An 11,890-nucleotide genomic window follows, 5' to 3' on the forward strand; every position below is an offset into this window, starting at 1 on the left:
CTCCACATTCCTACTAATGAGAACCAATTACCCTGTTTCCTGTGGTAGGGATGGGTACATAACCACAGTCTTTTTCACATCTCCTCCCAGGGAGCACCAGGGAAACAGTAAGAGCTGATAGGAAAGGGCCCAAGTGACTGCACAGAGTGAAGATCATGAAATGCTGTGTGTGCAGCATCCTGATTCATCTGATGGAGGCTGATGGAAGGGAGAGTGGTGGCACCAGATGAACCCTTATGACCTTCTCTGGAGCATCTCCAACCTGCAGCAAAGAAACATCTTTTGAAGGGTGAGGAGAGCCTGGTTCAGTTCTTCTGGGTGCCTGTACCAGTCATCACTACCAACAGCCACCTTCACTGAGGGTCATTCAGTTCCCTCCTCCATCACCCCTGGGCTCTCCATCCTGGATCCCCTATTGTCTTCCTCCTTCTTTCCCATGTCCCAGATCCCCAGACGCTGCTGCAGACCTGGAGATCAGAATAAAGTGGTGATGACCAACTCTGCTTCCTGACTCAGGACCTGATGGGGGGGTGGAGGAGTCATGGGGACCCCTGTCCAGCCTTCTTCTCCATTCTTTCTCAGCTTTAGGGTGACACACACAGGTGTGGATATGACTGTCTCAACCCCACCTTGGCCATCTGAGCAGCCCAGATGGGAGCTGTAGACTCCAGCAGCAGCTCAGTCCCCCAGCCTGCAGTGGGGACACTGCTCCAGGGGCTCTGGTGGCCGCTGCTGCTGCTCGATAAATTTCTATTTTTAGTGTAAGAGTGTGAGCCTACGTGTTTTTAAGTGCACTGTGTGTACACCAGGCGTCTTTGGGGAAGAAGGGACTGGATCCCGTGTTGCTGGAGTTATATGCTCTGACTGCCATGTCAGGGCTGGGAATTGAATCTGGATCTGATTCATGTGCAGCAAGTGGTCTCATCACTAGGCTGTCTCTGTATTTATATCTTCTTTATCTTTCTCTGCAAGATTAAATCTTCCCTTACACCTTGAGTTGAACTACCATGTTCTTTTGTGTTCCTGTTGTCTCCATGTCTGCACCATATAACCGACCCTCCTAATTAGGAATCTGCTGTGTTCCCTCCTCATTCCCCACTAGTCTGTGACATGATTCCTGTCCTGTTGAGGCTGAACATGCACAAGCTGCTGCTTGCAGGTGACATCAACTCCTGATCTCCTGCCTCCTTTTTTCAGTTAAATGCTCTAGATGAGGGACAAGGCAAGACTCCATGAGTTCACTCTGGCTTCTTCACTGCTCACCCATCTTTCCCTTACCCCGCTCCCAAAACTGCACTTCACACCTCTCATTGTTATGATTCTCATCAGAAACCACAGAAGAATGGACTTGGGAAAGATTATCAACAAAAGAGGGATGTTGGGATTGAAGGCCATGGACAAAGGAAAGTTCACATCTGGAGTTGTAGTTGTTGTGGGTGAAGTAGAAATGCAAGTTGAGTCTTTGAGCAGACATCAAATCTTAGGAAATCTCACCTTAGTTCTGGGTCATCAGCAACACTAAAGTTCCACCTCCGTTACTATGCAACAACTGTTTAGGTGGGTCCTGCATTGGAAGGGAGAGAGGACATGTCCCCTGATCTCAAAAGACTCATGCAGCTATGGTAGGGGAAGCAGGGTAATGATGGGACCTCATCTTTCCTGCTGGCAGGAGAGCAGGCATGAGGGTGACCTGTGAGAACAGTGACAGGGAAGAAGAAAAATCAGGTGAGATGAAAGAAATAGTGAGTCTAGAATGAGGAAAAGGTCAGAAAACAAAATACAGTTATGCTATGCTGTGACAGTCAGTGAGAACTGCACTTAAGGCAATATAACACACTTAATGCGATATGAGAGGGTGAAAATGGAAATGATTGATGGAAAAAATAACCATACACTCAAGAACTCATAGTGATTAGACTATCACACACACACACACACACACACACACACACACACACACACACACACAGACCTCATCTCTAAAGAGCTTTTCCCAAGTTACCTGTCGGCTCCAGCTTTTCTTCCAAGTGTGACCTTTTTATCTTCTTAAGCCAGGCCTTGCAGTCCCCCTGTGAGGTCCTGTATAAGAAGCCTGTTAAATCTTCATTTTTCTCCCACATCTCTTTTATCCACAAGGATCCAGGACCAACTTCAGTCCACTTTCCAGTATTTGGGTGAAGATTCAGCACTTTATGTTCGTTGAGGTATAAGTCACAGGATGCATAGGAATGCCCATCTGCTTCATGCCAACAGCATTGCTTGACCTGCACAGTGAAGGGCTCTGTGCCCATTGGAAAGGGATCAGCCTCTGGCTTTGATGAATCCTGTCCACCTCCCTCCCTCCCCTCCTATCCTCTGACCTTGCTCTACCTTCCACATTTTAACCTTAGTGCTGGACCTCTGAGGTGGGAGGGACAACCAATGATTCATTTCTTTTCCTCCAAGCAAACAATGAATGCCCCCAACCTGTCACATTCACTGTTCTTTTGTTCTGGGAGCCATCTGATTGTTCTTTTGTTTATTTTGTAGCAGTGGAGATTGAACCTATGGCCACATGCATGCTAGGTAAGCACTCTATCACTGAGCAGCATCACCCGCAATATGGGGGTAATTTCAAACTCACCTCCGATGGTATTAGTCTCCTGCTTCATGTCAATCACTTGTTTTTTGAACCGTTCAATTCCATCTCTCAGAGTGCCAGCCTGTTCTTCCCAGGACTCTGTGGCATTCAGTTTGTCCCTTAGAAGACCAGTGGTATGGCAGTTGTTGTTATTGTCACAGGAAATAAAAGTCTTTTCATTCAGTTGTCCTTGGACTTCCTGCCACCATGGTCCAGACCCTGACTTGCCAACAGTGAAGCTGTAGCAAAGAGAGGCAGCCTCTGTGGAGGAAACATGCTGTGAGGTTAGGGTTGAGGAGCAGGGTCAGAGACAGTCTCTGCCTGTGGAACAAGAAAGTCCTCTGGAAGGGAATCTCTAAAAGAAGAGAATGAAATTAAGAAAAATGAAATAAAAACCCTGAATGTGCTAAAAAAAAAAAAAGTTTAGTCATTTTCTCTTGCTTGAAAATGCAGGTAGAGGTGTGGCCAGCCCCTGTTCTCTACCAGGACAAGTCTCCGATGTGCTACCACATGAACTTTTTAGGGGTTGACCCTACCAGTTATGGCAAAAAATGTTCAGGATGTCTTTTCTGGATCTGTTCATCCTGTAGAATCTCCAGAAGCTGCTCATGTAGACCGTGTGGAGACAGGATGGTGCGTGAGGCTGGTGGGGCAGAGTGGAGCCGGGTGAGGATGGGACAGAAGTTGCATGGACACCATTTTCACTGCTCTGTACTCTCAGATCATAGACTTGAACATCTTTGCTGGTTATCATGCTGTTAGTTTAATAAAGCCTAGAGTCACCTAAGAAGGGAGTGTCTACTGAGGGGCCGTTTTCACTATTAATAATGTAGGAACACCTGGCCACTGTGGGCATTATCATTCCCTGGACAGGTGGTCTCTAGCTGGATTAGAAATCTAGCTAAGCAGGAGCTGGTGATCCAGACAGTAGGCAGCATCCTCCATGGTTCCTACTGTGTCTCTCTGGCTGTGAAGTGGGTTTCTTACTCATAGATAATGCTGTGTGGAATAGCACGTGGGCCTGCCTCTGAGTACCTGCCCTGACCTCCCTCAGTGACAGACTATGACTTAGAGGTAGGGGGTCAAATAAATTAGTTTCTCCCTTAACTTTTATTTGGTAGACTGTTCATCATAGCAACAGTATGAAACTTGAATAGAGCATTGACAGACCCGTGTACACAATGCAGTGCTTCAGGGATTGCTTCTTAGAATTGATTGGATGATAGGGCATAGTATAATACAAAAAAAAATCTAGGCAGGTTGATGGGGAACTTAAGCCAATTGCATTCTGCTTAGGGTGTGTCCCCCCTGGGGCCACACAAAACAAATAAAAGATCAAAGTGCCTTGCCACTTCCTCTCTTTGGTTCCCTGCTCTCCTGGTCATGTAAGTTTTTCCCTTTTTCCCATTTATGAAAAGCTAAATATTTTTGTATTGAGTAGGCCTGGTTAATTACCAATCGACCTCGCCCCTTCAGCTGGTTAAATTTTGTGGTAAAAGAGTGGTATCAAAAATTTCAGAGCTGTGCATGTGCCAGAGTCGATGGAGCAGCAAACATTTCCCGAAGAAGTGTGCAGAGTCCGTGCTGTCTGTGGATGCTGGAGCATCTCTGCTGAGAAGCACAGTGAGAAGGACCAGGGAGAAGGGCACCATCTTTGCTGGAATCTCAGGCGTTATCATGGCTCAAGGCTGGTTTGGGGTTAGGAAACTGGATTTCTAACTTGGAATCTTAGCAGCTATAGTACAGAAAAAAAATATAGGATGGAATGATCAGGAGCAGTAACATCAAGGACAGTGGTCCATTGACAAGTAAGGGGGATCTACCTTGAAGACTAACTGTGTAAGGGGGTCATGGCTAACAGAACAGAAAAATTCTAACTATAGAGAGATGGTTACCAGACCCAGATGTGACTGGATTCTAATAATTAAAGACAAAATAGGTAATCAAGAAGCTGAAAGCTGCTATCTCATGAAAACCCAGACACCTGTGCCCATTGTTTAAATTGAAGCTCTGGGGCTACAGAGGTGATGCAGGAGTTAAGAGCATTTGTTGCTCTTGCAGAGGATCCAGGGTTGATTCTCAGCAATCTCACACAGTGACTCACCACTGCCTGTGACTCCATTCCAGGAGACCCAATGTCCTCTTTTGGTCTCCAAAAGCAACAGGTGCATATGTGCATCACATATACGCATGCAGTCAAAGCATAAATATATAAAGCAATTAAAACTGGACCCTCCAAGACAGACACAGAGTTACTTCCTAGGGGACTGACAGATCAGGCCCCAACAAGAGGGACCACTCTGCCCTGCAGCAAGGGTAGTCTTCTTACAGCACGGCTTCATTACTGCCCTGTCACTCAGGGATGAACCCAGAGATGCTCCTGTGAATGGATGGTGTGCTGGTTTGAATGAACCTGTCCTATAGTGTATGGTGTTTGAATACTTGGTCCCCAGTAGTTGGCAGATGTTTGGATAGGTTTACGTGGTATGGCCTGGCTGAAGGAAGTATTTCACTGGGGGTGTGGCTTAAACCCCATTCCCATTTCTTTTCTTGGACCCTTGCTTGAGGTTTAAGACATGTGCTTTTAGTTGGGCATGGTAACACATGGCTCTCATTCCAGCACTTGAGAGGCAGAGTGCTCACATCTTTATGAGTTTATATCCAGTCTGTTTTGTATAGAAAGTTCTAGGACATCAGGAACTAAATAGTGGGACCTTGTCTCAGAAACCTAGGCCAAGCCTAAAATATGTAGACTTTAAGCTTGCTGTTCCAGCCACCATGCGCTCCAGGAGCCATGCTTCTCTGCTGTGGGGTGATGGACTCTTGTTCCTCTGAAACTCTAAGATCCCAAACCCTTCCTTCTGTGTGACTGTAGCCTTGGTCTCCATCACAGCAGCAGAAAGGGACGAATACAGCTACTATATCAGTACTGAAGTCTTCACAGAACAGGCAGTCTGTGTTAGACCTGCTCAGCTCTGCTCTTGAAACTTCAAAGCATCCAGAGACAATAAACCAACAAAGAACATGGCTGGATCTTCCTCTAGGACTCTCTTACTCAGGACAATCTGTCAGCCTGATGTGTCAGTTCTCAGAAATGACCCTGGGTGGAGTTTATGTCTAATTGGAGAACCACGTTGCTTGGTCAGTGACCAGCCTGACCCACCTATAGCAGGGAAAATGCTTTGTTTCACTGAGGCTGCTGACATGGTAATAGATCCTGAGAGAGTGATCTGTGGTCCTAGGCTATGAGAGAGCCTATCAGGTCCCAGGGAGACATCATGAGAGGATTTCTTTCCCACTAGGCTATTAGGTGGACAGGTCACAGTCAGAGAAGATGTCCAGAAGATAAACATTGCTGCAGGGACATAACAGGTCACTTGTGTGTTGAGAGCTGCATAGCAGGGAGAGACAAGGACTCTTGTCTGATAGAACATCTCCTGTTCCCCAGATGGTTGTGGAGATCTTACCTCATCTACATTAAGAGGCTGAGGTTAGTTCTCAAGTAAGCTTTCACCTCTTCTTCAGCAAGCACCTCAGGCTTCAATAGTGACCTCTACGGCCATGGGATCTAAGGAATCCACTGGACAGCAGTGAGCCATAAAAAGTCCCTAAATCCAGGGTCTCTTCATCTCATTTCTAGTTGACACAGGAGTCAAAGGCAGCATCGAACCCACTGCTTTCTGGGAAACACACAGCTTTCAAAGTTCTTATGAAGACACTCTGTGGCAATGGGCTCTGGTATTGGGACATGGGGTACACACTAATCTGGGGTCAGAAGAGTGATGGTAACCACATTTGCTGTCCCATTCATGAGCTTGTTGCATTCCAAGTCTGTCACACTAAAGGTAGAATTGAGCATTTGATGCAGGATAGATATAGTGAGGCTTACCAGGTTGGAAATATTTAGTGCTCACCATTTACAGGAATAAAGGAACTTACTCCTGCCTAAATGAACATCATTATTGGACGCTGTTTTCCCAGGAGGCTGAGTACATGGGGCCTGGGAGGCAAGAGTAGAGCCTTCCACACATCCTGGTCTAGTACCATTGCCAGAATCCAGTATAGTCAGCCTTGGTTAGCTACGGTGCTAACCCACAGATTGTTACCTGGTAGAAAAGGGGCTGAAGGCACTTTATGGATGGGGAGTGGATAACGTTAGATGGGCGCAGGGAAGGGCACTGAGCCGGAAGGTGGTTGATGAATCTTATGGCATTGAAACTGATCTTGCTGGTACAAAATTGTAATTCTAGCACCTGAAAAATCTAAGAAGAAAAGGAATTGCTGCAAATTCTGTAGTGTGGTCTATGATGTGAAATCCTGCATTTTAAGGACAAAAGGTGAAAGAGAGGGTGGTTGTGACTGCTGTGTCCCTCGAAGCATCTATTATGATCTGAGGAAGAATACCATGGAATGGTGGGAAATAAAGTTTGAGGGCAAAGAGTTCCAGAAAGTTGGAAATACTTCTGAGGCTGGGAAGACAGTTTTCAGAGCATAGATTGCCTTAAGTCCATAGAAGCTCAGAATCTGTCTGAGGTCCTTGGCAGGGAGTCACACTGGGGTTTCTTGGCTAGGCTTAGACTTCCTGGGCTCCCCTCCCCACCCAGTATGACTGAGGGCTGAGCACATGAGCTGGATTCCCCTTTGGCATCCTTGTCCCCCGCCCTCCTTATTTTTCTTTCAAATCAGGTAATTTTCCTAGTCCTTACCTGATGGTATAAAGTGGGCAGAGCATGAGACAGCACTTCTGGGTTTCCTTGGGTTCAGGCACTTCCCTGAGGATGACTGCTACCCTAGGATTCAATAGACTGGTTCTCCTCTCCTTCTCCTTCCCATTCCCTGTACCCCTGCAGTTAGAATATAGCAACTCACCCCTGGCAGGTAGCATGGACCACAGACAGATCAGTAGAACTGAGAAGAGTAGCGCCTTAGTGGAAGGAGAGTTCTTGGTGGCTGCATTCCTTCCCATACCTTGAACAACAGGTATAGTAACCAGATCTGAGGAGGGAAGCAGTGAGGGCTCAGGGGAGACCTGCAGAGCACCCTGCACAAAGATCCACAGAGTCTGTGAGTACTCTGCACTGGTGCATTTTTAACAGACTGCTGTGGTCCCTCCCTCTGGCAGGTGGAGACTATCATCATCTGAGTGGAGCAACCCTGCCCTGGTTGTAGTCCCCAGGCTCTCACACCCCTTGGCCCTCCCTGACACTCTCCCTTGCTTGGTAACTGAAACTGCCAATTACACCCTTGCAGTCATAATTTTGTGTTTTTGTGGGCAGGACACTGTTCTGGCAGCTTGTGTAACTTAAGGCCAGTCATGCCTACAGCAGCTTGAGCCACACTAGGAGTTTCTCTCCTGAGTATTTGACACACACCTGCTTTAGCTTCAGCCTCACCAGGAGCCTTCCTCTCAACCCTGTCCTCCCCCCCTCCCGACATTTTAATTGTCCTAATGCTTAGCATAGTGGCCCAGCACTCTCCACCTACAAGGTGTCCTTGTCACTCTCCCCTCACCCCTTTCTATTTCCTTCCTTTAACAATACCCCCTCCCCATTGGAGAGTCTTAATAACTATCTTGTCAGCAAGGCTGTGATTTTTCTTCCTAACTCCGTGATACTGGAACCTAAGACCTTTAGGAAACCTCTACAATCACAAGATTATTCTAGTAAAAAGCAGATTCAACCCTGTAGAGAGGACTCAGAGGTTAAGAGTCCTGACTGCTCTTCCAGAGGACCCATGTAGGAATTCCATCCCCTCTTCTGCATTTTTCCCTGAGTCTTAGCTGTGGGAGTGTTTGGAAAATGTATCCCTTAGGAATGGGCTTCACAACTGTGCATATTGATTGGCCGTGGTTTTCTGCAGTGATCTCCTTTCATTACAAAGAGACATTCCCTTGATGAGAGTGAAGAATACATTTACCCTGGTGTTTAAGGACAAATGTTTATAGATTGTTGTTAGAGATTATGCTAATTTAGTAAATCCGTGGTTGTGGATTCTCCTCCAATTACCATGACTTCAGTACTCATTAGTTAGCTATGTTTCCTGTACCAGGCATGATGTCCCTCTTGCTGAGCAGGTCTTAAGTTCAATGCATACCATCAAGGTAGGTGTGCCAGTTCTGCACAGATAAGGGTTACTGTGGCATGCTGCTCACTTATGTGGTCCAAAGGCATCAACAGCTGGTTGCTATTGGTGGCTGACCTCCTGTGGAAGCTTGCATGGCACGTTCTGCCACCCAGAAAGGGAGGTGACTTCGGGTCAGTTCCAGCATAGTGGCCTGGGGGCCCTGTCTCTAAAGTGCATGGTGTCTTCAGCAGTAGGGTCCTACCTTTCAGCTCTGGGGAAAAGAAGTGCAACAGCAAAAGGTTGTGTGCTTTAGTAGCCTCTAGACAACCTGTTGCAGAGCCCTGACCAACAACTCAAATGAGGGTCTCTCCTGTCTTCTATTGGAGTTCTGCTAGGTAGTCTCCTGGAGGGAGCACCATCAACCCCCATGAAAAAAGTTCATTAGAACTACATATGTATAGTTATACACAGATTTATGTTTGTTATAATTTTAGGTAAATAGTTAATAGCATGAACCCTTGTCACCTCTCCAACCATCTTGCTGTTATTTTACCTCCCTCACTCCTTCTCCTGTATTTACCTCCCCTCTTCCCAAGTAGATGATGCTTTTCCATATTCTCTATCAGCTCAATTATATCAATTTTGATATTCCCCTTACTCTCCTCCCACCTTCTTCTGTGCTGAACTCTCTTTTCCCCACTAAGACCCCCTTCCCATGTCCCTGTCAGATTATCTAACTCTTAGGAGATCTCCCTAAACTCATACCCGAGACTCTAGTTCCGTTCACTCTTGTCTGAGTTTTACTTTTTGGGTCCTCAGAGTCTGCAGCCCTCCTTTGACATGGACCCTCACTAGATCCTGAGACTCAGTATCTGTCTCATGTTTTATCATGGTGACAATCAAGGGCATCTGGAGTTCCCAGACAAACAAGCTTTTTCAGTCACCTCCTCACACTAATATGGTAAATTGTACCTATATTAACATCCTCCCACAGGATAAAATGTTAGTATTCAGGCATCTGTACTGGCCTGGCCTTAGGGTCCTGACAGGATATGCCCTCAGTTGCAGCCACTAGGTACACCTTCTGTGCACATTTGCTGTGTTCCTTTATGAAAGGCGGGCCTTGTCCTCTTCCTGTTGATTTTCTCTTTGGTCATTCTTTTCCACTTGCCGATATTTTACAGGACCTTTGCAGCATTCCTCCAGGGATCAGAGAGATGGAAGGAGGTATCTGCCTCACACTCTTTCACTCTCCCCCTCCCAATATACCTCTTGCACTAACTCTGTTGTGTGTGGCTTGTTTGTTTAGTGGATTGTCTTGGCAGGGCCCGCCAATGGTACCCACTTCACACTAGGACCCTAACCTGCCTGCTCCACTTGCAGCAGATTTGCTCTCTTCTGCCTGCAACAAATCTGCTTCCTCAATCACTGGCAGCTTCACCTTCCATTCAATACTGGCAACTGGGTCTCCGGTGGGGCTATGTGCCACTGACCACTCCCCTTTATGTAAGATTTCATACTTTTTTTTTCTTTTTCAAAATATTTTTTAGTCTTTTTAAAAATTTTATTACCTTAAAAAAACCAATCCAAATTCCAACTCTCTCTTCTCCTCCCTGTCCCCTCCCACTCCCTCCATTAACCCTCCCACTCTCTCCACACCCCCTCCCACCCCACCCCCTCCAATCCTAAGCAAGGACAATGTACCCCTCCCTGTGGAAAGGCCAAGGCCCTCCCTGCTACATCTAGGTGGGGCAAGGTTTACATCCAAAGAGAATAGGATCCCAGGAAACCTGTACATGCAGTAGAGAAATATCCCCATGTCACTATCAGTGACCCCTCAGTTTGCCCCAACTACAAACCACATTCAGAGACACTAGTTTGTTCTCATGCTCGTTCACTCCTAGTCCATTTGGAGTTGGTGAGCTACCATTAGCTCAGGCAAAGTGTCTCAGTGGAAGAATCCATCATGGTCTTCACTTCCTTGCTCATACTCTCACTCCTTCCACTCTTCAGCTGGATCTTGGGAGCTCAGTCCAGTGCTCTGATGTGGAATACGCACAATAACACAGACATCTGATAACCCCCCCACTAGCATAACCCAAAGAAGGAAAGCACACAAACTCTACTACCAAAAAAATAACTGGAGTTAGCAACCACTGGTCAATAATATTGCTTAATTTCAATGGACTCAATTCACCTATAAAAAGACACAGTCTAAGAGAATGGATATGAAAACAAAATCCAGCATTCTGCTGTTTACACGGAACACATCTCAATGTCAAAGACAGACACTACCTCAGAGTAAAGGGTTAGGAAAACTTTTTCCAATCAAACAGACCTAAGAAACAAGTGGATGTGGCTATCCTAATATCTAACAAAATGGATTTCAAACTAAAATCAATCAGAAGAGATGGAGAAGGATACTTTATACTCATAACAGGAACAATTCATCAAGATGAAGTCTGTCCAGAATATCTATGCCCCTAATACAAGAGCACCCACATATGTAAAGGAAACATTACTAAAACTTAAATTGCACGTCAAACCCCACACACAAATTGTAGTTTTCATTTCTTTTTTTCTTTTTTTTTTTTTAGTAAATTTTATTAAATTCTAAAAGTTTCCATTTCCGCCCCCCCTCCCAACACCCTCCCACTCCCCCCACTCCCCCCCTCCTTCCCCTCCGTCCGCCAGGGCAGTCAGGGTTTCCTGCCCTGTGGGAAGCTCCAGCTCCCTCCCCCTCCCTCCAAGTCCAGGAAGGCAAGCGTCCAAACAGACTGGATCCCCAAAATCCAGCATATGCAGAGGAAACAGGTCCCAGTGTCATAGTCAATGGCTTTTCAGAAAGACCCCGGGCCAGCCACAGTCAGAGAATCCGGCCAAATTCCGAGAATCTGGCTAGATCACGTCCTCGTTCAGTCCCAGTCCGACTGGCCCTGGTAAATTCTCATCAGATCCGTTCCCTTGTATCAGTGGGTGATAGCATCCCTCGCAGTACTGATTTCGTCTTTCATGTTCCTCCTCCTTCCGCTCCCCCTCCGGACCTCGGGGGGCTCAATCCGTTGCTCCAATGTGGGCCTCCGACTGCATAGCCGTCCTTCTCCAGACAAAGGATCACTCCGAAGGCCCTCTGGATCTAGTTTTCATTTCTTGAGCACAGCCCTCTTCTTGCCTTCTGTTTTTTCCTGGAACCATTTGAGTGTGTCT

General features: G+C 46.5%; 1 protein-coding gene across 1 annotated transcript; it reads right to left on the minus strand.

Moving 5' to 3' along the window:
* Nucleotides 1-678: 678 nt before the first annotated feature.
* On the minus strand, nucleotides 679-7,659 carry LOC146895798 (UL16-binding protein 1-like). The gene is made up of 5 exons (XM_087899881.1): nucleotides 7,490-7,659; nucleotides 2,624-2,881; nucleotides 2,003-2,281; nucleotides 1,264-1,433; nucleotides 679-750 (listed from the first exon to the last, which is right to left on the minus strand). The coding sequence occupies exons 1-5, from the start codon at nucleotides 7,584-7,586 to the stop codon at nucleotides 679-681; spliced, it is 876 nt and encodes a 291-aa protein (XP_087756007.1). The 5' UTR covers nucleotides 7,587-7,659.
* Nucleotides 7,660-11,890: the final 4,231 nt, after the last annotated feature.

The sequence above is a fragment of the Myodes glareolus genome, chromosome 1 (assembly GCF_982192425.1).
Source record: "Myodes glareolus chromosome 1, mMyoGla1.1, whole genome shotgun sequence".
Classification (NCBI taxonomy): Eukaryota; Metazoa; Chordata; class Mammalia; order Rodentia; family Cricetidae; genus Myodes; species Myodes glareolus.

What these genes read in the sequence shown, in the direction of transcription:
- LOC146895798 (XM_087899881.1), bottom strand. Translation starts at nt 7,586, where the DNA reads ATGGGAAGGAATGCAGCCACCAAGAACTCTCCTTCCACTAAGGCGCTA. An exon ending in GTCCATGCTACCTGCCAGGG is followed by an intron (nt 2,882 to 7,489) that starts GTGAGTTGCTAT and finishes TTTCCTCCACAG; the next exon opens with AGGCTGCCTCTCTTTGCTAC. An exon ending in AGAAAAGCTGGAGCCGACAG is followed by an intron (nt 1,434 to 2,002) that starts GTAACTTGGGAA and finishes CTACTTCACCCA; the next exon opens with CAACAACTACAACTCCAGAT.